The sequence below is a fragment of the Struthio camelus genome, chromosome 7 (genome assembly GCF_040807025.1).
Source record: "Struthio camelus isolate bStrCam1 chromosome 7, bStrCam1.hap1, whole genome shotgun sequence".
NCBI classification, from domain to species: domain Eukaryota; kingdom Metazoa; phylum Chordata; class Aves; order Struthioniformes; family Struthionidae; genus Struthio; species Struthio camelus.
In genome coordinates this window covers 25,062,875-25,085,859 of record NC_090948.1, presented here as the reverse complement: position 1 = coordinate 25,085,859, position 22,985 = coordinate 25,062,875, and the positions used below count along the sequence as shown (strand labels likewise).

General features: G+C 44.9%; 1 protein-coding gene across 37 annotated transcripts in view; it reads left to right on the top strand.

The window, feature by feature from the left end:
- Positions 1-21,876, top strand: part of CAMK2G (calcium/calmodulin dependent protein kinase II gamma) — a 278,435-nt gene extending 256,559 nt beyond the window's left edge. For 4 of the 37 annotated variants that reach the window (XM_068950443.1, XM_068950433.1, XM_068950460.1 and 1 more), the window contains 7 exons: positions 7,192-7,236; positions 7,886-7,934; positions 9,990-10,103; positions 14,524-14,599; positions 15,110-15,204; positions 16,345-16,590; positions 19,099-21,876. In XM_068950443.1, the coding sequence (XP_068806544.1) occupies positions 7,192-7,236; positions 7,886-7,934; positions 9,990-10,103; positions 14,524-14,599; positions 15,110-15,204; positions 16,345-16,577 (612 nt within the window). In that variant the 3' untranslated portion in view covers positions 16,578-16,590; positions 19,099-21,876. Of the gene's footprint in view, positions 1-1,572; positions 1,606-5,526; positions 5,596-7,191; positions 7,237-7,885; positions 7,935-9,989; positions 10,104-11,705; positions 11,832-14,523; positions 14,600-15,109; positions 15,205-16,344; positions 16,591-19,098 lie in introns of all 37 variants that reach the window. The other 33 variants (XM_068950449.1, XM_068950442.1, XM_068950459.1 and 30 more) reach the window with 19 other exon arrangements.
- Positions 21,877-22,985: the final 1,109 nt, after the last annotated feature.

Here is a 22,985-nt window from a genome sequence, read left to right as displayed (position 1 = left end):
AGCATCGTATTCATGTACTGGTGGTCCCTTCCATTTTAGCTGTTGCTTGAGGAAAACATTGTGGAGAAGCTTAAGTTGTCCAAAAAGAAGATGAGAGTAATCACAAGTTTGTAAACCAGGTGATGACCAGGCCCATGTTGCCTCTGTGAAATTAAAGCTTGATCAGCAAAATGTTGAACAGATCTGCTGGCACCAGAGTCTGTCCATGCTGGAATTCAACATCAGATGAGGCAGGAGGTTTGCTAGTTTAAAACTGTTCCTGTGCACGCTGCATAATTCTGGACTTTAGATTGAGAGCGAGTAGGAATGTGGTTCTGGGTATGACACAAACATGGGCGGCACTTCCTACTCACAAAGACATGCTGATCTGCACATGTGCGTGAGCTCTAATATGAGGACAGCAGGCAGGAAGGCAGGATGCAAGGGGAAGGCGCTCTCTAGGTATGTGACATGGGGAGGTACAACTCCATGAACTGTACCGAGTCTGAAGGCTGCTCCAGAGGTGGGAAGTGGTAGTGTGCCGGAGTCCAGACCTACATAGCTGAGCCATGCCGTTGTGGGACTTTGTCTGGAAAGTGCTGTCCTACAGTGTAGCAGCTCCCCTTAAGTAGTAGGCAGCAGAGAAATAGCGTAGTACAAAAGGAGAAGGGCAGATGGAAAACACATGCAACACATGCAGAGATAGCTGGGGAAACAGGTAGTGTTGTAATGAAGAAAAAAACCTGCCAGGCTCAGCCTGGACAGGACAGCACTGATGAGTATAGTGAAAGAGCAGAGAAATGCATGCTGAGCCTGGTTTACTGGAGAGTAAAGCTCAGTGTGAAGAGTATGGCTGAAGTTGTTTTTGAGCAGGAATAATATCCTAGAAAGACGAGTAGTGTTTGAGCATTGGTTCCTGTTTGTTCTTCTCCCAGTCTCTGAGAGCGCAAGGTGCTCTGATTGTAGAGCGCCTCATTGTCTTCCTTACCTTTCTTCCACTTCTGAGCATGGGTGCATCTTTCCTCTCCTGCCTCAGCCCCAATTCCTGTGCGAGGGAGCCTTTCTCCTCCCCATGCTATCCACAGAAGTTCTCTCTTTCTTTAGCCCTTGCGAATGCTGTTGTGTCCTCTTCACTCTGGTTGCACACACACATTTGCTTCCTGCAAATGTGAATGCCTGGGGGATTTTGTGCCTACCTCTTCAGTGTGGCTGGGGAAGCTGCACTTTCCTCCGAGGTGGGAGAGCACATGCAGGCACTCCCTTGCACCCTGCATCTTGTGCATATATATCCCTCCCTCTTCTCCTTTCTTTATATCTGTGTGTGGGGCACCTATGTTCTGACTTTGACATTTGAATGGATGGGGATCTTTAACTCTGCCCTTTCCCCTAGTGTGTAGTGGTGTTCTTTAACGGTCACTTTCCTGTGCACCTTTTCGCGTGTCTGTGCGTTTCTGCTGCTGCTTATTCCTTTCCCTCGGGGAGTGTTATTGGCAGGGGGGCCCTTGCTGGCACACTAATATGTGAATAGTTTCTGTGCTTTTCTTCTCATCTCCTCTCTTCCCTTCTCTTTCCCTCTCTCAATGGTGTGTCCAGAAAAGGAAGTCGAGCTCCAGTGTACATTTGATGGTGAGCACCTCCCGTAAGCTGCCTGCGATTCGTGCGTCCGCCATTCTCATGCCATGCACGCTCGGCTTGTGCTCATCACCCTACATAGCATGTCTGTGCAGGGGGGCGGTGGCAGGGGGATCGTTGTGCACTGAAAGGTCCATGTCCTCACTTAAAAGGGCCCTGTGATTTTTCTGGCCCCTGGCCAGTCACACAGTCCCCATTTTATACAGAAAAACAACTGCTGGAAACGCAGTTTGATGTTGTCTGCTATCGGTGTCTATCTGAGTGTGAAACAAAAAAGGCAGTGGTTCTCCTGGTCTCAGCAGAGCAGGTGTGTGCCTTGCCTGGACATGGGGCTTTGTCATTCTGTTGCAGAGGTACCAAAAAGAGGAGCAGGTGCTTTGCCTGGCATTGGTGCCGTCATCCTTGGTTGGAGCCCTGCAGTGTAGAACAAACTTGGAGTCGTTCCAAATGTGGCAGAGACTGATGGGGCTCCACTGTTCAGATGAAAGGTGTGGGCACAGCACCGCCGGGTGGCTCAGAGCTGCCGGTCACTTCTTTTTTTAGCATTCTATACTGAAAAGGTTGGTCAGAGCCTTTATTAATCCAAAACTTCTTTTGTCCTGATCTTGTTTATGTCTCCCAGCATGACCAAATACCTGGTAACTGCCTTCCCTATCCTATTCATTTCCCTTTTCCATCCATCCAGATGTGTTTGACATCCATAGAATTTGTCAGAAAGTAATCAAATCGAGTCTCAAGGGAGCAAAGAGAAAATTGGCCAGTGCCATATTGTAAGGAGTCATGTACAGCCCATTAGATGATGCCTATGTCTCTGACACTGAGACATGGACAGTAACTAAAGTGCAGAAATTAGTTATTGCATTGTAGCTCCTGTCTCTGTTACAATAAGAATAGAAAACATTTCTCCCCAATTGCAGATAGGAACAGGAACATTACAGTACTGAGAAAGCCGAAAATTTTTTCTGCATTACTATCAGGGAAATATTTCCCCCCTTCCTCCTTCAGTAACACCTTAAATCCTTGTAAGCACAAAAAGTAATCCCAAAGTACTGCTCGGAAAATCTGACGCAAGAGACTGCCTTTTCACTAGCCCTGCCTGTATGAAAGTCTAGGGCAGGAGTGCTTTGTGCCTATCTTTTCTTTTTTTTCTGCCCACTGCCAGCAGTATGTAAATTCCCTCTGCATGTTGTTTTAAAGCAGCTGGGATATGTAAACCATATAAGTGTCAGCCTTGGAAAACATTGAGGCAGTGAAGGTGGCTAAATAGCCAGAGAGAGCCCATGTGTTGGTACTTACTTGTTTTTAGTTGGCTAGAAGTGTGTCCCTAGCGATATGATCACTGGTCTGTTTTCTTTCTCTTGCACCCTCTGTGTTGTTTGTGCCTGTCTGTCTGTCTCTTGTCTAGCTCAGGAAGCACTTCCAACTGCTGTGCCAGAACTAATCATATTAAATAGATCTTTAAAAGGGCCTGGCACCTTTTTAGGTGAATTGGCTTCTTTTAACTTGAGCTGTATTGCTGTGAACTGCCGAGGATCATGGCCTGTCCAGTGACTATGCTGTTGGCTGGGAGTGGGAGGGGAAGGAGGGGTAAGAGTCTCCTGTGGCACTTGGGCTCTGTGAAGGGTACGCCAGTCTTCTCCAGTGAACGGCATTTGGCTAGGTGACCACGAGACAGGGGTATATGAGGAAGATCAGTACATTAGATAACTCCATCTGAAAAAGAATGATGAAAAATGCTTAGGCTCAGTCTTTTATCTCTTATTTACCTGGGACTCTGTCCTGGAGTTAAATGCTATATGAACCCAGAAAGCCAATGCATAGCAAGTGGTAAAAATGATTCTCAGTCTTATGATGGATTAACTGGGCATTCAGTTAAGCCTGGAGGCGACGTTGTGCGTTTTGGTTGTGTGTGGGTTTGTAAGGTGACATCCCGCACCTTAAAAGCTGCTGTTGACTTGTTTTCAGAACAGTGGCTTCCTGGGTAATTTCTCCATTGGACCTCGGTTTAAAGGCTTCCAGAAACTAGACCTGTAGGAAGCACATCTAAAGAACTGAGTAAAAAGTCAAAAGACTCTTTGTATAGCTTCTTTCACACTATCTTTATCTTCATACCTCAGTGGACTAAGAAAAATAAACTGTGTTCTTCTTACTGGAGATTTAGAAGACTTAGAGAATCTAAAGAGAGATTTGGAATATAGCTCTCTGCCGTAGGATTACTGTTTCCTAAGATATACAGGAACCTCAGTGCTGTGTGAGTGGGTGGACCCAAACGTCAGAAGCTTGGTTGTCTTTGTGCCACAAAATAGCTTGGGATCTGGGTTTTTTTTCAGGTTGCTCTTCTCCCCTCTTGCATCCACAGTGTCCTGTCATTTCTTCTGCCATCAGGCTGGAAATACATGCAAGAGGCAAGGCTCTTGGAAGGCCAAAGTCTTAGGACAGTGTGAGGCTGTATAGGGAGAGGCAATAAGCAGTAAATTGTGAAGCGTTTCTCCTTTCTTAGCTTTGTTCCTGCCTCTCTCTTCTACTTCCTCTCCCTGCTTTTCCTTTCTTCTCTACCCTCTCTCTCTCTCGCTCTCTCTAAAAGGGATAGCTGAGCCAAAGCATTTTGCTTGTAAAGGGAAGGCAAAATGTTAGTGGGTGTGTGTGAAGTCTCAGCCTCGTAGGATCTGTTTCTAGTTGACATAATTAAACTTTTGGCAGACGTTTTCCGGCTCAGCATTTGACTTCTGCCTTCTTAGTGCTGGTTACTGGGTGATGAGGGCCTGACGTTTTGCAGTGTGAGTTTGCACTCCTCAAGAGGGTGGGATAAGAGCAGCTGCAATGAAGTCACTGCTGTGTGCTCAGTTCCAGGAATCCTCTTGTGTAAACCAAGGGATTTTAGCGAATCTACTGCAGTGCCGATTTTGATGTTGTTGCTGGTGTCTGACAGAAAGAGAGCTATATGCCTGGTGCGTCAGATATCAAGGAGTGAAAACTTAGGCTCTACTTCTCCAGCAACTGATTGGATTTGTGGGCTAGGAAGTGCATACTAGTGGACACTGGCTTGTCATCCCACAAAAGTAGACTTTGCTCATTGCTGACTTAACTATCATATGTGATTCAATGGGACGTTTCCTTGCAGGAAGCTGGTGAATGCTTCAGTCTTGTGCTGGGTGAATGCAGGAAATAGAGGTTTTGTCCTTCTACCACAGCTACAAGAGAGACTGAAGTGAGGAAGGATGCTAAACTACTGGGCACCATCCAGAGAACTTGGGGAACTTCACAGCCTTTCCTCCCCTCCCACCCCCTCCCCCTCCATCTTTTGGTCCTGAAGTCACTTCATTCAGGTCACAGCAGGGACCCAATACACCATGCCTCACTCTTTCTCTACCTTTTCTAGGCCTAACCACAACTTTTCTCCCATCAGTAGATTCTCTGGAGCCTCATCACCTATACCTCATCATATACCTAGGACTGTTCCTGCACACTTTGGGACTCCTCAGTCACAGCTTCCACTTGTCCCCTGTTGGAGACTGTACCACGGCTATTGCATCCCTCTCACTTTTGCAGTCTCTTTCTCTTGGGGCTGCTACCATTTCTCATCCTTCTTCCCCAAATATTTTTGCTGGTGCTTTTTCCAGGATTCCCGTGCCCCTTTGGGTTGCTGCCTTTTTTCCTTCTGTTTTCCTTTCTTATAGCTCCAGCAGTCCATCCACATTTGGGTTTTAGTACATCCCTTACTACATCTGTCACCTCTGAGGGAAGGATGATGTCTAGCAGCTGGGGCAGCATTCCCTCTTTCTCTCTCTTCTTGGTGAATGAGCTTGTTGGGAGGGGAGGGTCTGTGGAGATGGTTGGGTTTAAGAGCAATACTGTCATTTTCTTGCTGCCTCTGCTGCCCAGCAGGGGAACTAAAATGATGTTTTTCTGTCTCAGCCACAGAGCAACAACAAAACCAGTATAGTAAGCACTGCAAAAGAAACACCCCCAGTGCAGACGTCCATGGTATCTTCCCCAACCGCTATTTTGTTTTCTTGTTTGATTTAATTTTGATTCTGTCCCCTCCCTCTCCCCATCCCTGAGTGCTGCTTGTGCTGCTCTGTTCCAGCTTGTGTTTTGGCTTTGTTCTGTGCGTGTCCCTGTGCTGCTGTGGGGCCTGATCACAGCCTCACGGGCTTCAGGCTGGCGGGGGGCTGAGCAGAGCAGTGGTTGGATGTGGGGACTGCAGCTTGCCTGGACTTCCCCTTGTGCCATCCCTGTATAGTTCTGTGTGTCCCGTTCAACTGTTCCTGCTGGCTTGGGGGGGAGGCTGGTTTGGAAGAACAGAGTGGGCCACTCCATCTACTCTCCAACACCTGGGAAATGGAGGATGGACTTCAGGACACCACAGGAGAAAGGACAGGCAAAGAATTTGCAGAGGAATCCTTTGATGGCCCTTTTGGCCTGCTGAGTTGTGTGGTTGATCCTCTGAAGCTAGCTGATTTGCTGGGCTGTCATTCTCTGTCTAATGGACTGTGTGTAGCAGGATTTGTAGGGTGCCCTGTGCCTAGCATCTCTAACACCACAGTGCAGTGTGGTCTGCCGCTCTGTGCCTGGGAGATCAGGCAGCAGTGAAATGGGTGGATGGGTGAGTGCACGTCACTGCACCATCACTGTCACTAGTGCCCTCACTGAACCACCCCGCAAGAGCCGTGTCAGCAGGAAGAAGTGGTGCAGTGCCTGTAAGTCTTGTCCCTGTAGTGAAGGGATGAGTGCAGGAGCTGGTTAGCACCCATAGCCCTAGTAGCTGCTCTGTGTTGTGTGGACCAGAGAGCTGGGTTTGGTGGTTTTTGGGGGGCAGGTGGGGAGATTTGATCTTGTTGTTTGTAGTAGGGTGAAGGGTTCTTGGGACACTTCATAATTTTCAGTTCTCCTTTCACTGGCTTTGTTATGGCTTTGATGTTGAGGGAGCCTTTCTGAATTATTTATTATTATTACTTTTTGAAATTAGATCTCATTTTAGAGATCTGTTCTAGAAAAATGTGCTTCTTTTCCCAGCCCAGTTCACATAGTAGCTCCTCACTGAGAAGCATAGGGGTGCTCTGGCTCGTCAGCCCTCTTGTTATGGAAATTATGAATGTCCCTTTTCAGGGTAAAATACCTGGCAAACTTGACAAAAAACTGGGAGACAAAGGCCCCAGCCCAGTGTTATCCTTCCCTCCATCTCTACCCCTTCCAAAGTATTTTCTAGTAAAGATGCTGCTGAGCAGTCATTACTTATGAACAGCCTGTAGGGTGGAGATTTACCATTCTATTGCTATTTGGCATTTATGCCAATATGGTTCATCAAGAAGAAAATTGGGAATGTGAGGGAATTGCAGGGAATCCGGGGGCTTTGTCTCCTTGTGACTGTAGATTTTAGTGCAGTTTCTCTCTTCAGGAAACCTGTGCAGGAAATGTGTGCGCGCGCACGCAAGCGCACGTGTGCTGTTTGGAGTTTGTGGTTTGATATATATATTTTTTTATGTCGGTCACCTTTTCTCCACTTGCTGGGGAGTGAAAGCATATGAGAAAATAATGCTTTAGGACTAGAGTTTAATGAATTCTTCCATCCTTTCCTAGGAGCCTCAAACAACTGTTGTCCATAATGCTACAGATGGCATAAAGGTAAGGGATGGGAGTGTTGTCAGAGAAACTTCCGCTCCCTCTTGTCGTTCTCATCTTTGTGTTTCTGACTTCGGTTTCGGCCTTTCTAGTGTTTGGTTTGTAGCATGCTTCTGAATGCTGCTGGTGGTAGAAGTGGGAAAGTTGTGTTACACACCTATGATCTCTAAAAGAGGCTGAGTAGGGATTACTGTTCAAATATGATAATCTCTTTCTAGTTTGGTGTATAAGCATTGTTCTCTTGGGTATGTGGGGTGGATGAGAAGATACTGGCACTCGTGCACTTATTTCTTCTGGAAATGGAGACCTGTTCTTTTGAGAATGCCTAGGAACCCTATTTCTGCCTTCCTGTGGCTATTCTTCTTCCAAATACAAGCAACTCCGATTTGATCTCATTTGACAGAGTTTGATAACTTCTGTTTGTGTGAAAGGTCTGTGTGGAGAGCTTGAACATGCAGAAGTTCAGAAGAGATGCTGTAAAGCTTTGCTTGATATTTGGCTCACTTCCATTCAAATCTTCTTTGTATCATCCAGTCCATGGCATCCTTGCCTATGTTTTTATGCCTTCCTCCTCCTCTTCCACAAACAAATCAAAGCGTTTACTAATGCTCCTGACTGCTGATGTCTGGTAATGTTCTGTTCTGCCGTGCAGGGTTCCACAGAGAGCTGTAACACCACTACCGAAGATGAGGATCTCAAAGGTAGGTGTTTTACCTTTAAGCTCTAATACTGTTAAGTGCAGGGAGGGGATTCTGGAGATTTGATCATGGACCAGCTTCTCAGGTTTGCCTATCTGACTCTGTTCATAAATTTGTCAAGACTGCCGTTCCTCTCGCAGTGGGGCCATGCTTTGAGGAGCCAGTTGACTTAGCCTTTGAGGTATATGAAAGCTGTTTGCCTCGAAGTAATTTGCTTTTGTCTCTGAGTGGAAATTCTTTCCTTGCAAATGTCATAATCTGTTCATCTCCAGTTCATTTCTAGGCTTGGAAAATTCCTGCTGGTCCATTGAGGTTTGGAGTCTAGCTGTGCTTTCTGTGCTTCCTCACAGGTTGCAGAGAGTTGAAACCTCTCTTACCGCTCCCCCACAAGAGAAGCACAGTTTCCCTCCTTGTTTGCTTCTGAGAATCTCTCCAGTGATGCACACAGTCTTTTTTTTCTTTGAGTCTATTTTTGTTGTTTTTAAGATGAAGCTCATTCTCAGCTTTTTGTCTGTGAACAGAAATGACTTCCCATGTCCCTGACTGAGATTTCAGGAGAGGGAGAGGTTGACGAGAGAAATTTCACACTTTTCAGTGACCACATCATAAATATTCTGCACTTCTAAAACTCTCTTAGATGAAGGAGCTCTGAGCAATCCAGAGTCCCATATTTGCTCATGCTTGAGCAGCTGCCCATTTTCTGACCCCTGAAAGAGAGAGGAAAGGAAAGAAATCCTCCTGAAAAAGCAGATTCAGGATGGGTGAATGCAGTTTACATTTTGAGGCAGAGGTACTCTTCCTCTCCTTGTGTTCAATATGAGTTTCATGGCCAGGGAAGAAACAATGCTTGCCCTGTGATGCTCAAGGTGGTGGATGCAGTAATGTCACCTCAGTTACCTGGGATGCTTCTTGAGGCTTTTCCTGCGGCTTGTCATAAGCTGCTGACTCCTCTTTTGAGGAGCCACCAGGAACAGCAGTGCATGCCAGTGGCTGAATGAACTCTGCAATACAGGTTGTTTCAGATAAGACCTGACCTCATTGCAGGACAGTATTCTGCCTCTTACCTTCTTTCCAAAGAGGAATCCATAGTTTAAGAACCAAGCTTTGAGGGAAGGGAAATGGATGGCTTTCGTAATGTAATAATGAAATGGTTTTATCTGATCTCTACTGGATATCTGTCCAGAGTAGATATTTGTCCAAAACCTTGTCGTCTTTGGCAGTTTCTGCTCAGGAGAGTTCCTGGGCTTGAGCCAGTGCAAGTCAGGAATATGAGTGCTGTGAAGAGAGGAAGGCTAGGACTGAAATAGAAGGGAGGTGAGAAGGAGGCAGCTGGCTGTTGGCCAGGACTAGATGCACTGAAGAATTGCATAGGGCTGCATTGCTGCAGATCACAACTGAGATTTATTGGCAGAGCTGTTAGAATATGTTTTTTAATAGAAAGAAGTATTTGAATTGTGGTTGGGAAGGGTGGTGCTTGCACAGTAATGATTTGCGCTATGGCCAGTTCTGACTGGTAATTTTAGTACTTTACTTCTAAGTACAGCAGCATTCACTGGATGCTTCCCATTCAACTCCTGCCCCTCCATGTTTTAAGCTAAGCAAACACTCAAAGCAAAATTAAATAGAACAAAAGTTTTGGGGGTGCTGGAGTTACCAGCATTCTCCATAGCCGTGACTCTGGGAAAAGGGAAGTGCTTGTACAATTCCTCTTCTCACCTCTTATTTTTCAATGAAGGGAGGTTATGCAGATCTGTTCTGCTGTGGAGTATGAGACATCTTGATACATTAGTGACATTTGTCTCAAGGCTACGTTGTTTCCACTGTGGTGGGGCTAAAGGGACCAGCTTCCTCCTCCCCCCGCTCCCCCCCCCGCAATGTCCTTACAAATAGCAGGACCATGCTGTAGAGCTGTCTACTTGGCTTTGCCCTGGAGGATACTCCTGCATGTTTTGTGGCCAGCATTGTGGTTTCTTTAATGTTCTCCTATTTTCTTTCTTTTTTGTTTACTGAACTTGCGTGTTTTGTTTGTGTTTGTGTTTTAATTCCCTGCCATGCTAGCTCCCCCTCTCTCCACCGGGGACGGCAGCTCAGTGCTTGAAGGACGGAGGCACAGTGAGAGCAAAACACAGACTGAGTCCATGCAGTCCCAGCTTTCTCTCTGTTTCTCAGCCAGTAAGTCCAGGGGTGCAGTGCTTCACGGCATCTTTTTCCAACCCCTCCCTTCACCTCTCCTATTTCTCCTTCCCTTTCCCAACTTCCTTCCAGAATGTTGATTTTTCATTTCCAGTACTCTGGAATAAAAAGAAATCATCTCCCTTCCTGCAAAATCCCCTCCTTTCACACTGAAATTCTCCAAACCTTTCCTTCCCCTTTTGGAAAAAATGGAACCTCGTCCTAGCTAATTTCATTTCCTTGTTTTCATCTGGGTAAGGTGTTGAGTTCTTTGCAGGGATACTGCCTTTTTGGGTTACCTCAGGCAAGTCACTGCATCTCTTAGTTTTTCTTTCTGTAAGTGGGGACAATGGTGCAGATCTGCCTTGGAGGGGATTTGTGAGGCTGAATTCGCTCTGTCTTGATCAAGAACTTTTGAGCTCCCCAAAATGGTGCCTGGGAAGTACAGAACAAACAAAAAGTAGCTTTTGCAGACTGCTTCAAGGATGCTTTGGAAGTGAGGCTGTGGCTGCTGGAAGACCCCTCAGCATTTCTGAATCCAGTTAGGAGCTCTGAATGAAAACCTTTAGATAATGTTGGCCCTAAGGGGCACCTCTCTGTTGTGTGCTTTACCTTATATATCTCTCTAGCTGTCTCAGTTAACTGAGACCTTGGTTAGTCTGTTATGGTACTTTCTGCCTGATCCTTCCTGAATTGGCTGCCTCTGTAGAGGAGCCTGTGGCTGAGAAACTTTGAGAAAGGGTAAGGAAAAGCTGGTAGGTTGGAGAAAACTTTCGTGGCGTTCCCAGCCTTCCCCCTAGATGACCGGTTTTCTGCTATTTAAAGCTGAAGTGGAAGGATCCTTAATGTGAGCTGGAGTATTTCGATTCATCTGTTCAGGTCGTTATGGTGATGAGGAAGGAATAGGCAGGCCCTCTTCTGTGTCCTTCTCTCGTCTTCTTTCTCTGGCTTCCTGCACACAGCTCCACGTACGACTGCTCATACGATGCAGCAGTCAGAGCCTCTCTGTTACTTACTTTTGAAGTAGTGCTAAGAATGTCAAACCTGAGTTTGTGAGACACAAGGGTAGGTGTTTTGCCTAGCCAGATTGGAAGGGAAATGATCTCTTAAGTCCTTTTTGCTATGAACCGTCCATCAGAGCTTTCTTATGAACCTGTTTGTCTTGTTTGTAGAAAGGCCCTACTCTGGTACCCTGAGGAGTGCCAAATCATTAGCAAGTGGGCAGCATTCTCTTTCCCTGTGCCTCTTTGAGTTGAGATTTGTAGTGCTGCTTTCTTTCCCCTTCACTTGCATCTTCTGCTTGCCCTTGTGCTGCTTTGTCACCACTCTGACCAACCTCTCAGACCACCTCCTGCAGCATCAGTGATTCCTACTGTGCTCTGAAGGGTCTTCTGCCCAGGTGCCAAGGTGGTCCCCTCTGAGCGGTGCCCAGCCCGGCTGATGTGACAGAGGCAGCAAAGTGGGCAGATGTTGCTGGGATGCGGATGCCTCTGTGTGCAGAGGGGGGTTGGGGCTGTGTGTGTTTTTGTACTTCTTTGTTGGTTTTTATTTTGCTTTCTGGTTTGTTTGTTTATTATTTTAATGCTTACATTTGTTTTGCAGCTACGCAGTCTTGTGAAGAGAAGCTTCTTGCCTGGGACAGCCCAGGGCAGACATTGGAGTTAGAGCGAGCTCGGTCGGAGCCTTTGCTAACTCCAGTAGTTCCCTTTGTACTTAACAGTGCACCGTGTAAGTTAGCAGCTGGGTAGCAGTAGTGGAGTAGTGCAACTAATACTAGTTACCTTCGGCTTTTTGTTTCCCTTCTTTTCTCCATCTTCACGTCCTTTATCTGCCTGTTTCTCCGAGAAAGGACAAAGTGCCCTTCTGAGCTAACCCGCTGTCCTGGCGGCAGGGCACAGCTGCTTGGTGTCGGTGTCCTGGCAGGTCCCTCCTGGCTGCCGGGGGGCCGGGGCGGCGGGGGGGTGCGGCGCTCTCCGCTGAGCGACGCTGGCCGCAGGGAGCGGCAGCAGCCGCCGGGGGCTGCCACTGTCACCTGGCAGGAGCAGGCTGTTGTGGTCCCTACCCGTGTGGCTTGCAGGGAAGTGCCTTAGCCATTTGTACTCAGCTAAACGGGATGCTGTGGGGCCTGGAGTTCCCATGGTGTAAATATATGCAGTCTCCTCCTTGCTGGAGATGCTGCATCAGTGGTGGTAGGCTGCGGTAGAGGAAACCTCCTCCTGGCGCTGCCTGTTAGGAAACTCAGAGAAGACAGCAGAATAACAGTGACCGACCATTTCAGGAGGCAGATGTCATGCTTCCATGTTTGTACCGAGGCACGCTTGCTGCCCTCTTGTGTCCTCCTGCAGCGTCAGGTAGGGGGCCCTGTGAATTGCACCGTGAGTGACAGGCACAAATGCCTGCCGGGTGAAATCCCGTGGCTTTCCACGCTTTGGAAAAATGGGTCACCTTCTGTGTGTCAATTCTAATCTGGGACACATAGTAAAAGCGAGAGACCCAGTCTGATGGAATGGGCTTGTGCTGAAATACAGGGTGAATGCTGCTGTGCAGTGACGTTTGGAAAAGGGGTGCAAATCCTCCTGAGGTGAGCTAGCGCTTGGTGGCTGTGGCCTGCAGATTTCCTCACTCATCTCAAACAGAGCCTTTCCCAGGGACTCTCTCTTCCAAGTTGTGCACGTTCGCGTGCCCTCTGCATGGGAATGGCGATCCAGTGTTTAGGCCCAGCTTCAAGGGGAAACAACACCAGATGACTTGCTTGTAAAAACGTTTTTCATACTAGACAAAACTCATCATGTCCTTTTGATCCGTTCCCTGCATGCATCATTCTAAGTGTGATGTTACAGCCCTAGTGGCAAAACCTCCCTTACTATCATGAGCCAGTTGTCCTCTGAGATGTTTCTGGGGCTAGCTGGGCAGTATAAATCTCTTATTGGATTTCTAGAATGGGTGCAGACACCCTTCATAGCCAACAAGATTATCATCTTGTTGGTCTTCAGCTGTACTTCTCAATGTTGGGATGAGATGTACGTGTGGATGAAGTTTAAGGGGGAGGGTAGTTCAGACTAGCATCTTCTGGCATCTAGTGTAGAATTCATCTTCCCTGGCTTGAACATTTAAAAGATGGTAGGTCAGATTTAAACATCATTCCCCTAAAAATAGGTATCTGAGATATCTCAGATGAGACTTCCGGAGGTGCTTTCTCCTTTTCAGAGACTAAAGGAGAGACAGTAAGGTGACTAATTCTCTTTCAGAAACCTACATTTCAGATGTCACCTAAGTCAGGGCAGATGAATTCCATTTCTGGTGGTAGTAATCTTAAATTATTTGGTAACATTAAAGATCGTGCTCGGGCTAGATGCTTATATAGTTTGTAGAATATTCCACTTGAAGGGAAAGTGTGGGGAAGGCTAAAGAGCTGTTGGGTATGCATGCAGGCTCAGGCTTACATATGGTGCACACATAGCAGTAGAACTGCAATTCTGTTATTTAACAGAGTCAACCCAGCCTTTGTCAGTGTTTAGGACTCTATCAATAGGAGGTGATGGAGAGCCTCTAAGGGGATGGGACCTGGGTTATCAGTTATGGGAAACGGAGAAGAGAGTAGAGAGATGCTGGCCAGAAAGGGATCGAATCCACAATAGATGGCTAGTCAGGTGTCTTTGTTCATCTCAAAGTCCAGTGAGCTAGGCTGAGTCAATGACAGTGCTGTCAGAGTGCTTTTAAAAAAAAGAGGGGGAAAAAAAAAAAAAAGAAAAAACCCTGCCATAGGGAGTTAGCTGCCTGAAGAACAGAGTGTATACTACTTATTATAGGTGGGTCTTGTTGGTCCAACCATCCATCCTGCTTTGATTGTCTTTCTAGCTTGCAGAAGTTACCCCAACATGTCCCAGTTGCTTATTTGCAGCGCTCATAATATCTGGTGTGTTGGTGATGGTGACAGACAAGTTGTTGGGAGACTTTTTCCGATTGGCTTGATCTGTGCAGTGGCTGTTCTTGTTTGGCTACTGTGGTGAAGAGTTTCCCCATCTTAGAGCTGCCGGGCAAGTGTTTCCAGTTGATAGGTTTACTGACACGCAGTAGTCAGACTCCCTAGAAGCACCTAGAGAGCTATCAGTCAGCAGACAGCCCTGGTTACTGAGACAGGCCTTTCTAGAAGAAGAAAAAGTTGAATAGGATAAGATATCTTTTATTTCCTCTTCTCCCTGCATTATGGGATCACCATTCCCTTTTCATACCACTGATCCCCTGTCCTCATATGGATGGCTGTCATTACTGCACATCTCCAAAATGCAGCAAGCAGCTGCATCCTATGAGATACAGACTAATGGCGTGCTGCAGATTGCTTGTAGGAATCACCCACTTAGCCCCATATTCCCATTCAAGCCTTATGCATACTTAAATTGCTCTTTCTTCTTGTCCGCAGTGCGTAAGCAAGAAATCATTAAGATAACAGAGCAGCTGATAGAAGCCATCAACAATGGAGACTTTGAGGCATATACGTAAGTACAATTGGTTAGGGCATAGATGCCTTCTGACAGATTGTTTATCAGTTTCTGCACAAGTGATGTACTGGCTCCTGGGTAAGAGTAGGAGTCATACGCCCGTGCACAGTAGAAAGGATCATGCTTTTTGGCCTCCATCAATTGTAGTTGGGATATGGTTGAGCTCTTTATTATGAGGCTCAAGTAGTAGAGAGGTATCAAAAAGCAAGAGTGACAAAAGCAAAATACCCTTTTGTAAGGGAGGGGAGGGCAGTGAGATGGGCAGAGAGAGAAGAAATGAAAACAGTTTGTATGCCAGAAATGCAGAGGATTGTTTTATGTGAAATTCCAACTAGCACCAGTTGTGTGTTGTTGCAGTAGACCTCAGTCCTCCAGGGACTTATTCCTCAGAGTAAGGAAATTGCTAGGCATACACAGGGTGCGAGTCACATGCCATTCCAGCTTTTCACTGTGTAAATAGCCTTTGGGTTCAACTGCAGGGTGTGTAAGGCTATTTTTATTTTCTAGGAAAATCTGTGATCCTGGTTTGACCTCGTTTGAACCTGAAGCACTGGGGAACCTCGTTGAAGGAATGGATTTCCATAAGTTTTACTTTGAGAACTGTGAGTGGGTAGATTTGGTAATACCAACAGCCTTCTCTCTCGTCATCTTTTATACCATTACTTTGGCATTTGGCGGGGAAACTATCACTGTTTTCACAGGATGTTTCACAGGGCTTGATTCTGTGTGGATTGTGAGGCATTCATGAGAGCCAGCATGCTTTCTCTCCAAAGCCTTTTTCAGCAACAGTTTCATTTCTAACTCCCAGTTCCCTTCACTGCAGAGGTGCAATTTGCCTGGTGAAAATATTTTGGTGAGCATGGAATGAAGGGAGTTTAAAAGATTGAGGCACTGGTTTTCCCGCTGATATGGAAATGGAAAAATGAGCATATATTGATGGAAACAGCCTCTATATTTGGGGTAGGCATGCTATATGGTCCCACATAAAGATAGTCATGCACAAATCACTGTCTTGCCTTCAGTTTGAGTTCTCCCTGGGCTGGTTTAGATCTCTAACACCTAATGAACCCCTTATGTGGATACAAGGGTCGTCTTGTCAGCCTGGGACAGGAAAGCGAGTTGGAAGAAATGCTGTCACTTATAGTGATATGAGTTGCATGCACTCCATAGTTGCCTCCCTTCCTGGATGTCTCCACAGGATGAGATAACTGAAAAGTTAAATCCTGGGCTGTTTAATTTGTTTTACTCTGGGGGTTAGTTCAAAGTCCTTAGTAGGCAATTCTTAGTGCTTTAAGTGTGCAGAGAGATCGTGTCTCTCAAGTGCTTGTTCTGGAGTGATTTTTCACTTCTCTGGAGCCTGCAGTACATTTAATGCAGGCCTAGCTAAAAGATTTCCTGATTATTGACTCTTTTATAGCAATATTCTGATAACTAAAAGGTCTTTTGCTATAACTGAAGAAACAGCAGCACTGATGTTGAAAGAGTGGCTGGTATACTTTGCAGAAGCAGGAGCAAAGGGGTCAGGGGATTCTAGGAAATAATAAGGGCTCAATTCCAAAGGAGAAGGACAGGTGATGGGGAAAGAATTGCTTGGATTTTGCCTGTAAAATTGCAGGAGCAATTTTTGTTGTGTCCCAGAATCCAGCTGGAGGTGAGTAGAATACAAAAGTGTCGGAGGGGCAGGGAGGGTGTTTCTTCTGTTAGCAGTAAAATGAAGCTGATGGTTTTGCATGTTCTGCCAGTACTGTCGAAGAACAGCAAGCCAATACACACCACCATCCTGAACCCCCACGTCCACATCATTGGTGAAGATGCTGCCTGCATCGCCTATATCCGCCTGACACAGTACATTGATGGCCAGGGCCGGCCCCGCACCACGCAATCTGAAGAGACCCGCGTCTGGCACCGGCGTGATGGCAAGTGGCTGAATGTCCACTACCACTGCTCTGGAGCCCCTGCAGCACCTCTCCAGTGAGGATCTAACATGGGTATGGCCTATCAGGGAAGGAGTCTGTCATACACACAGCTGAGGCTGCTGTATGTGGGAATTCAGTATCACACACCCAGACTGAGACTGTTTAGCTGGCTGTGAGAGAAGTACGTTCTCATTGTCTGCAGGCTGAAAAATCCCACTAATCAGCTGGCGTTCCTTTCCCTAAGTCTCTGTCTTATGGATTCAATAGGATTATCTGCCATTCTCCAAAAACTGGAGTTAGGCACCAGAGAGCTGTGCCTGAGGGCAGCTACCCCGTGCTGGCAGTGCTTCTTCCCAGATACTCAGCTCTGTGCTTGGACAGAGTGCTAATCCTGGTCTGCACAGCAGAGGAGAAGAGTATCTCATGGGGTACACAGCTTTGCTGTTTCTCAGCTATTGGGGATTTACCTTTCTAGTCCTTCAGTATAGACATTTTTATAAGAATGTCAGACTCCAGTACAGATGCTTTTATAAGAATGTCAGGCTCTAGAAAACGTATTGTAAAATCTGTACACTACAATTGCTCTCCCATAAGAGTGAATATCTATTCATACAAATTTTACTACCAACTTTGGGTTTAGTAAACGCTAACACAGTGCACAGTGTTGAGAAAACACAGAGGAAAAGAAATCTAAAGAAATAATAATATTGGAGGATTTAAAATATCCCCCAGGTAGCTTGCCACAATTTAGCATGGGAGGAAGCTTTAATTATAAAGTTTGGCATGAGCAAACAATTGTTTCCTGCTCTTGAAGGACAGCAGTATGGTTCCATTTACTTTTGAAACACACCATTTAGGCATTTGGGTTTGTTTATTGCCTTGCTCATTTCTCTTAGATGTACAAAGTCTCTCTGCCTCCTTTTATTGTATGCTGAAGTGTTATGTCACAGTAATTTTAAAGAACAGTTTTTACTCTTATGTGTTGTGAGGGATTTGACCCTATTGAAGGCAATAGACAGGAATGGGAACCATCACAAGGAAATCACAGAGAGATCACAGATGGAAGTTGAAGAGCAAAAGCCAGCTGGGGTGCATCAGAAGCAGGAAGCTTTGAAGGGAACTGGTCAATCAGCTGAATTTCCAGGAAGTAAAGCAATGAGAAGGATAAAGCCTTTGCAGGGAAACAAAAATAACTTATTTGCATCAGTTTGCATCAAAGAGATGTTGAAGGATACTTCTCTCCTGGATTTAGTTTACTATGAAATCTCAAAAAAGATGCAGAACAAATTAATAAATTAAACATCAGTATGACTCAGTGGCTATGTCTAGGAGTTCTGAGGAAGCTTAAGAATGAAGAGCCTTAGCTGCTAGGGAAGAGGTTTGTTTCCTTGACTCAGCTACTGAAATGTTGCACCTCATCCAAAAGTACGTTCTGGAGAGCTTCTGAAAACTGCAGAGTAGGAGCCATTTCCAAACCACAGAATTGATTAAAACAGTATTTTTTTAAAACCTTATAAACTAAATTGAAGTATTTGCATGCATTTTTGGGTTCCGAAGGAGGTATAACCTTGTGCAAGTATGAGTGGGTCAGTTTGGGCAGCCCCCATCTGAACACATCAAATCATTTTGGAGCAGCGGTCCAAGTGCAGAGAAGGGTAAGGATGAAGAAGGAATTAAGTGGATGATAATACTTAAAAGGAAAGCAGTGGTTTGTTCTCACATGGAAAAAGTTCAGTTTTGGCTAAGTCACTTTAAAAGGAAACTAGCCTAAAAGAAGTCTGAGAATAACCAGAGAACTTTGGTGTAAAGAGAGAGAGTAGGAATCAAGAAAAGAGGACTAAAAAGATAACTTGCAAAAAAGATTTGCAAACTTAAGAATTGTTAGAAAGAAGGTAAATAGAAGATCTTGGCTACTCTTTCCTGCCATAAGGATGGTCATGAACATGAAAAGAAACAAACTTAAAACTGATGAAAATAAACCCAATTATTTTGACAAAAATTAGTGAGGAGAAGCCTTTGCTGTAAGCTATTGCTAGGCTACAACTTTGCAAAACTGAAGAAAAGACAATATCTGTGTAGATGTTGAGAACTTCCAAAGACAAAATTACTGCAGACTTTATATATATTTAAAAAAAAAAAAAAAAAGAGAGAGAGAAAGAATAAATATTCCTAATCAAGGCAAAAGCCGATTTGGAGTGAGGCACAAACTGCCCTTAAGGGCAGATTCTTTGATCACCCCTTGGGAAGCTTCTTCAACTTCTGAGACATGTCTCAGTTAGGTAGTGGACCCCAATTCTGGTCCAGTCAAGCAAGTAATTTGTTTTAGCAAGTAATTTGTTTTCATTGGTATATGCAGCCAACCGGATGGGAAAGTGTGCTCTTCTTGTCTTCTGGACTCTCCTAACCAGCCCTGATCTGTTTTGTGTTAGGAAGGGTTTATCTCTGCACCTAATAATTAATCTGTAGAAAAACTTTTTTATTAATTTTGTACAGCTAACTTCTGGCTTTATTTTTCTTTCTGTCATTCATCCCGTTCTCCCCTGTCCTTTCTGGGTGGATGCTACATCTTCCTGACTGCAGCAACTTGTGGAGATACTCAGCTGGAGGGCAATATCTTCTTAGCAAGCAGCTCTGGAGTGCCTGAGTGACAGCAACGGTCATGTCTGTTTTGACGTTAAAAAAATAAATAAATACAAATTACAAACAGGCAGCAGCCAAATGCACGAAACCCTGCATGCATCTGATGCTCCGGGCGCTGCCTTTCTGTTGTTTTCCATGGATCCATCGTGTCTGTTTCTGCTGTACGAAGGTGTTTTTAAATCTTTAAAAAAAAAAAAAAAAAAGACATGTTGTTTGTATAAAATAACAAAAACCACGAGTAATGCTAAATACATGGCAGATTATCCAACACGCGCCCCCCCCCCCCTCTCCCAAGGCTAAGAATATGGCAGCAGCTGGAACATCTTGCAGAAACAAAGTGAGGGGGAAGGCAAAAGTGAAGGAGAGAGAAAGAGAGAGGGAGAGCAAGAAGGAGGTGGCTTGAGCAGCAGATTGCTGAACTGTGCTCTGCAAAGCTGTTGTGGAAGCTAACATTGTATTCAGGCTGTGCTGTGACTTTAATCAGTGAGAGGTGGCGAGGAGACCCCAGAGGAGCCACTGTGAAGATTGGGGTTCAAGAGAGAGGAAAGACGCTTCTCTTCCTGTTGCCCAGCAGACTGACTTCAGCCTGAGTTTCTTAGATCTTCTGCACAGCAAGAGCACTATGGAAAGCTGATTGCTCAGCTGCTGGATCCTAAAAAAAGACTTTTTAAAAAAAAAAAATACAAAACGGGATGTTGATTTAAAACTAAAGGTGAAAGTAGGGATAAATAAAAATGGGTTTAAGTAAATATAACTTAAATAGAAGCTTGCTCTTCAAGAGATACTGGTTTTAGAAACAGCCACTACCTGGCCAAACAGAGAGGTTTGAAGCCAGCTTATTTAATTTAACAAAAAAAAAAAAAAAAAAAAGGCATTGCGTTAAGAGCAGAGAATTTCGAGGAAGAGGGTACATGTATGGGATTTGGGTTTTTTTTTTTTTTTTCTCTTTTCTCCTTTCTAGTAGCATAGTTGGGATCCACAGTGCTGCAGAACACGTGTTCCTTAGGAAGCAGACAAGAAACTTAGTGTTATGTTCTTCATGAAAACTTGCACATACACTCCTATATGAGGCATAAATAGCGTGTGTTTTTTATACTGAAATATATGCACCCATAGAATTAAAGGGGTTTACTGGCCTCCTGTTTGATTTGTTTGATGTCCGATTAAAATGGCAGTGGGAGCCAGCAACCCCAGCCAGGTGCTTCTCCCTACCACTAACCCATCTGATGTTTGTAAGTGTCATGTTTCCTAGTGTTTATTTGGGTAATTTTTCTATTTTTTACAGTGATGTTGTAACACAGAAAACTATCAGATCAGAACCTCAACAAACTGTAGCCGAAGGACTTCATCCAGGCCACCTCCAGGTGTTGCCTCTGGGTGTTAGAGGATACCTCATGAATTCAGCAGAGGGGAAAGAGAATTAGCACATATGATCTGATGTTTGTCCTTTGGGCCAATTCATCTTCCTTTCTATTCTTTGCTGGAAAGGGAGTCCATTTCCTTTATTCATTAGGTGGGGAATGTGGAATTGTTTTGTTGACCTTACTGAGAATGGATCCTAGCCCCAAGAAGAATCAGTCTTTCTGGTGGACCCTTTCAGTAACAGGATTTGTCTTGACCAAGGGGAAGGTACAGGCTTACTCATTATTTACAGAAGTTCGGATGGGCTTTTACCTGAATTTCTTTCTACCTGTAATCATTTTTGGATCTTTCCAGGGTATTGGAGTGATTGCATTGACAGCATACTAAGTGTGAGGCAACCTTTTTACAGATTATGGAAGAGAGGAAAGCTAATTTGGAATTTTAATCGTTATTTAGCAGAATGTAGAAAATGAAAGCTGTTGCACAAAGTAGAACTGTCACTTTGCAGCATATAGCTCTCTGCTCCCTTTTGTTAGAGAGGTGCTATCCCACGCCAGGATTAGAGCAGCTAACCCGTGATGAAGGAAAAGACTATCCATGCTTCCCAGGGTTTGTCTGAACAAATACACTTTTCTTCCTCCCTCTACCACCCCAGGGAGGAGTGTAGAGATTGAGTCCATAGGAGGCAAACACTAGATTTTTATTATTTCGAAACATTTTTAAGACAGCACTAAGCCAGCGAGTGAAGCGGAAAAGTGAAAAGCCTTGTTATTTTATTCTGAATTTTTTTTAAAAGCCACAAAGAGAGAGCAAACGGGAGATTACAGTTATGCAGTTTTAAAAAGATAAATACAAACAATTATGCATGCCTTCTTTAGGTCTGATCTTCCTTGTCTCTTTACCTGATGATTATTGATGATTAAAAAGAAAACCCTCTGTATTAAGTATCTGCGTATCTCAGAGTAAATTTAAAAAGAAAAGAATTGTTGGGTTTTTTGGTTTTGCACAGTCTTGGAGACAAACTCTCTTTGGGTTTTTTTGTTTGTTTTGTTTCCTTTTAAGTTAATGAGAACCTTAGCTTGGTATGGCCATTATCAAACACAGCTATACACCTTTAGCATTCTTAATGTTCTCTTACGGGGCTAATATAAGCATCTATATAATATATATTATAAATATCACATTTTAAACAGGAAATGGAAGGCATTTGATGCAGAATTTTTGCATGATATAGAAATAATTAAAACAAAGTTAGCTAGTGTTTGTTTGTTTGGTCTGAATGTTGGTAGAACCTTCATAGCTTTGTTACAATGAAACCTTGAACTGAAGATATTTAATAAAATAACATTTAAACAGTGCAAAGTTTTGAGTGTCATGCTTTTTCTGTTAAACAATGGGACACTGTGGTGTTAGCAGTTCTGGGATAAAGTCATTCCCCAAAGCTATTTTGGTATCAGTAGATCACGTGATTAAAAATTCTCATGTCTAAAAAGAAAAAGATAAGCAGTAGCATACCTAAAAGGAAAAGATACTAGTGTTAATAAAAACAAAGGGACAGCAGAAGCTCCTAAAATGAACATTATGGTATTTTCCTGACATGACCAGGGAATAAAAGGGAAACGTAGCTTCTTGCCAAAGGCTAGGCTATCTGGAACAGGCTATGTTGTTGCTTCCTTTCTTGCTCTTTGTTTTCCTTGCCAAGATTTCAAACGCTTCGTGAGAGGTACTGTCTTGCCATTGGGTTTGTCCGATTTACATGTGTCGAATTCAGGTTGGCTGACAGCTGTTTTATTTGTCAGCCAGCATGTTTTATGTTCTAGACTGGATGCTCCTGCGGAGGCACTAATCCAGCCACTAATTTGTACAAGTTTGTCTGGTCTAGCTGTGTAAGCATAGTTTTCTAAACACAAGTTAAAGTTAGTTTTTCATGTATTTCCAGCCTTGTACTGTTCAGGCAGCTCCGCTAAGGGTAGCTGCGCTCAGCGGTGAGCCTGCAGCACGCTCTCGCTTTCTGCCCAGAGCTCTGCCGCGCTGGGCCAGGCAGCACGGTGTCAGCGACGTGCCAACGCTGGCGCATCTCCTGCTGCCCGGGGTGACGGAGGTGCGCTGCAGCTGCCGAGTGTCAGCTCTGGTACGGTCACAGGTTACTGCTGTGATTGTAGTGTGGAGGTGCTTCTTGTTTTGGGTACTGGTAGCAGCGTAAGTCTGAGAGGAGGTAGCCAGTATTTGTCCTCCTTCTCCAGCAGGTTTTTTGCTGGTGCAGCTAGCGTCCTGCCCAGGTGTGCCACACTGCTGTGCGCCCAGGTGCACCTGAGAAGCAGGGCGGTGGGGAGGGGTGGCCTTGCCTTTCCTCTGAAAGAGAGTTCAGTGGGCTTAATCCCCTTTAAATGCAGCAATTACCTAGTAAATAGGTGTCAGCTGGTACTGCTTAACGAGATGATTGCTTCACCTGCCTGGTGCAGCCA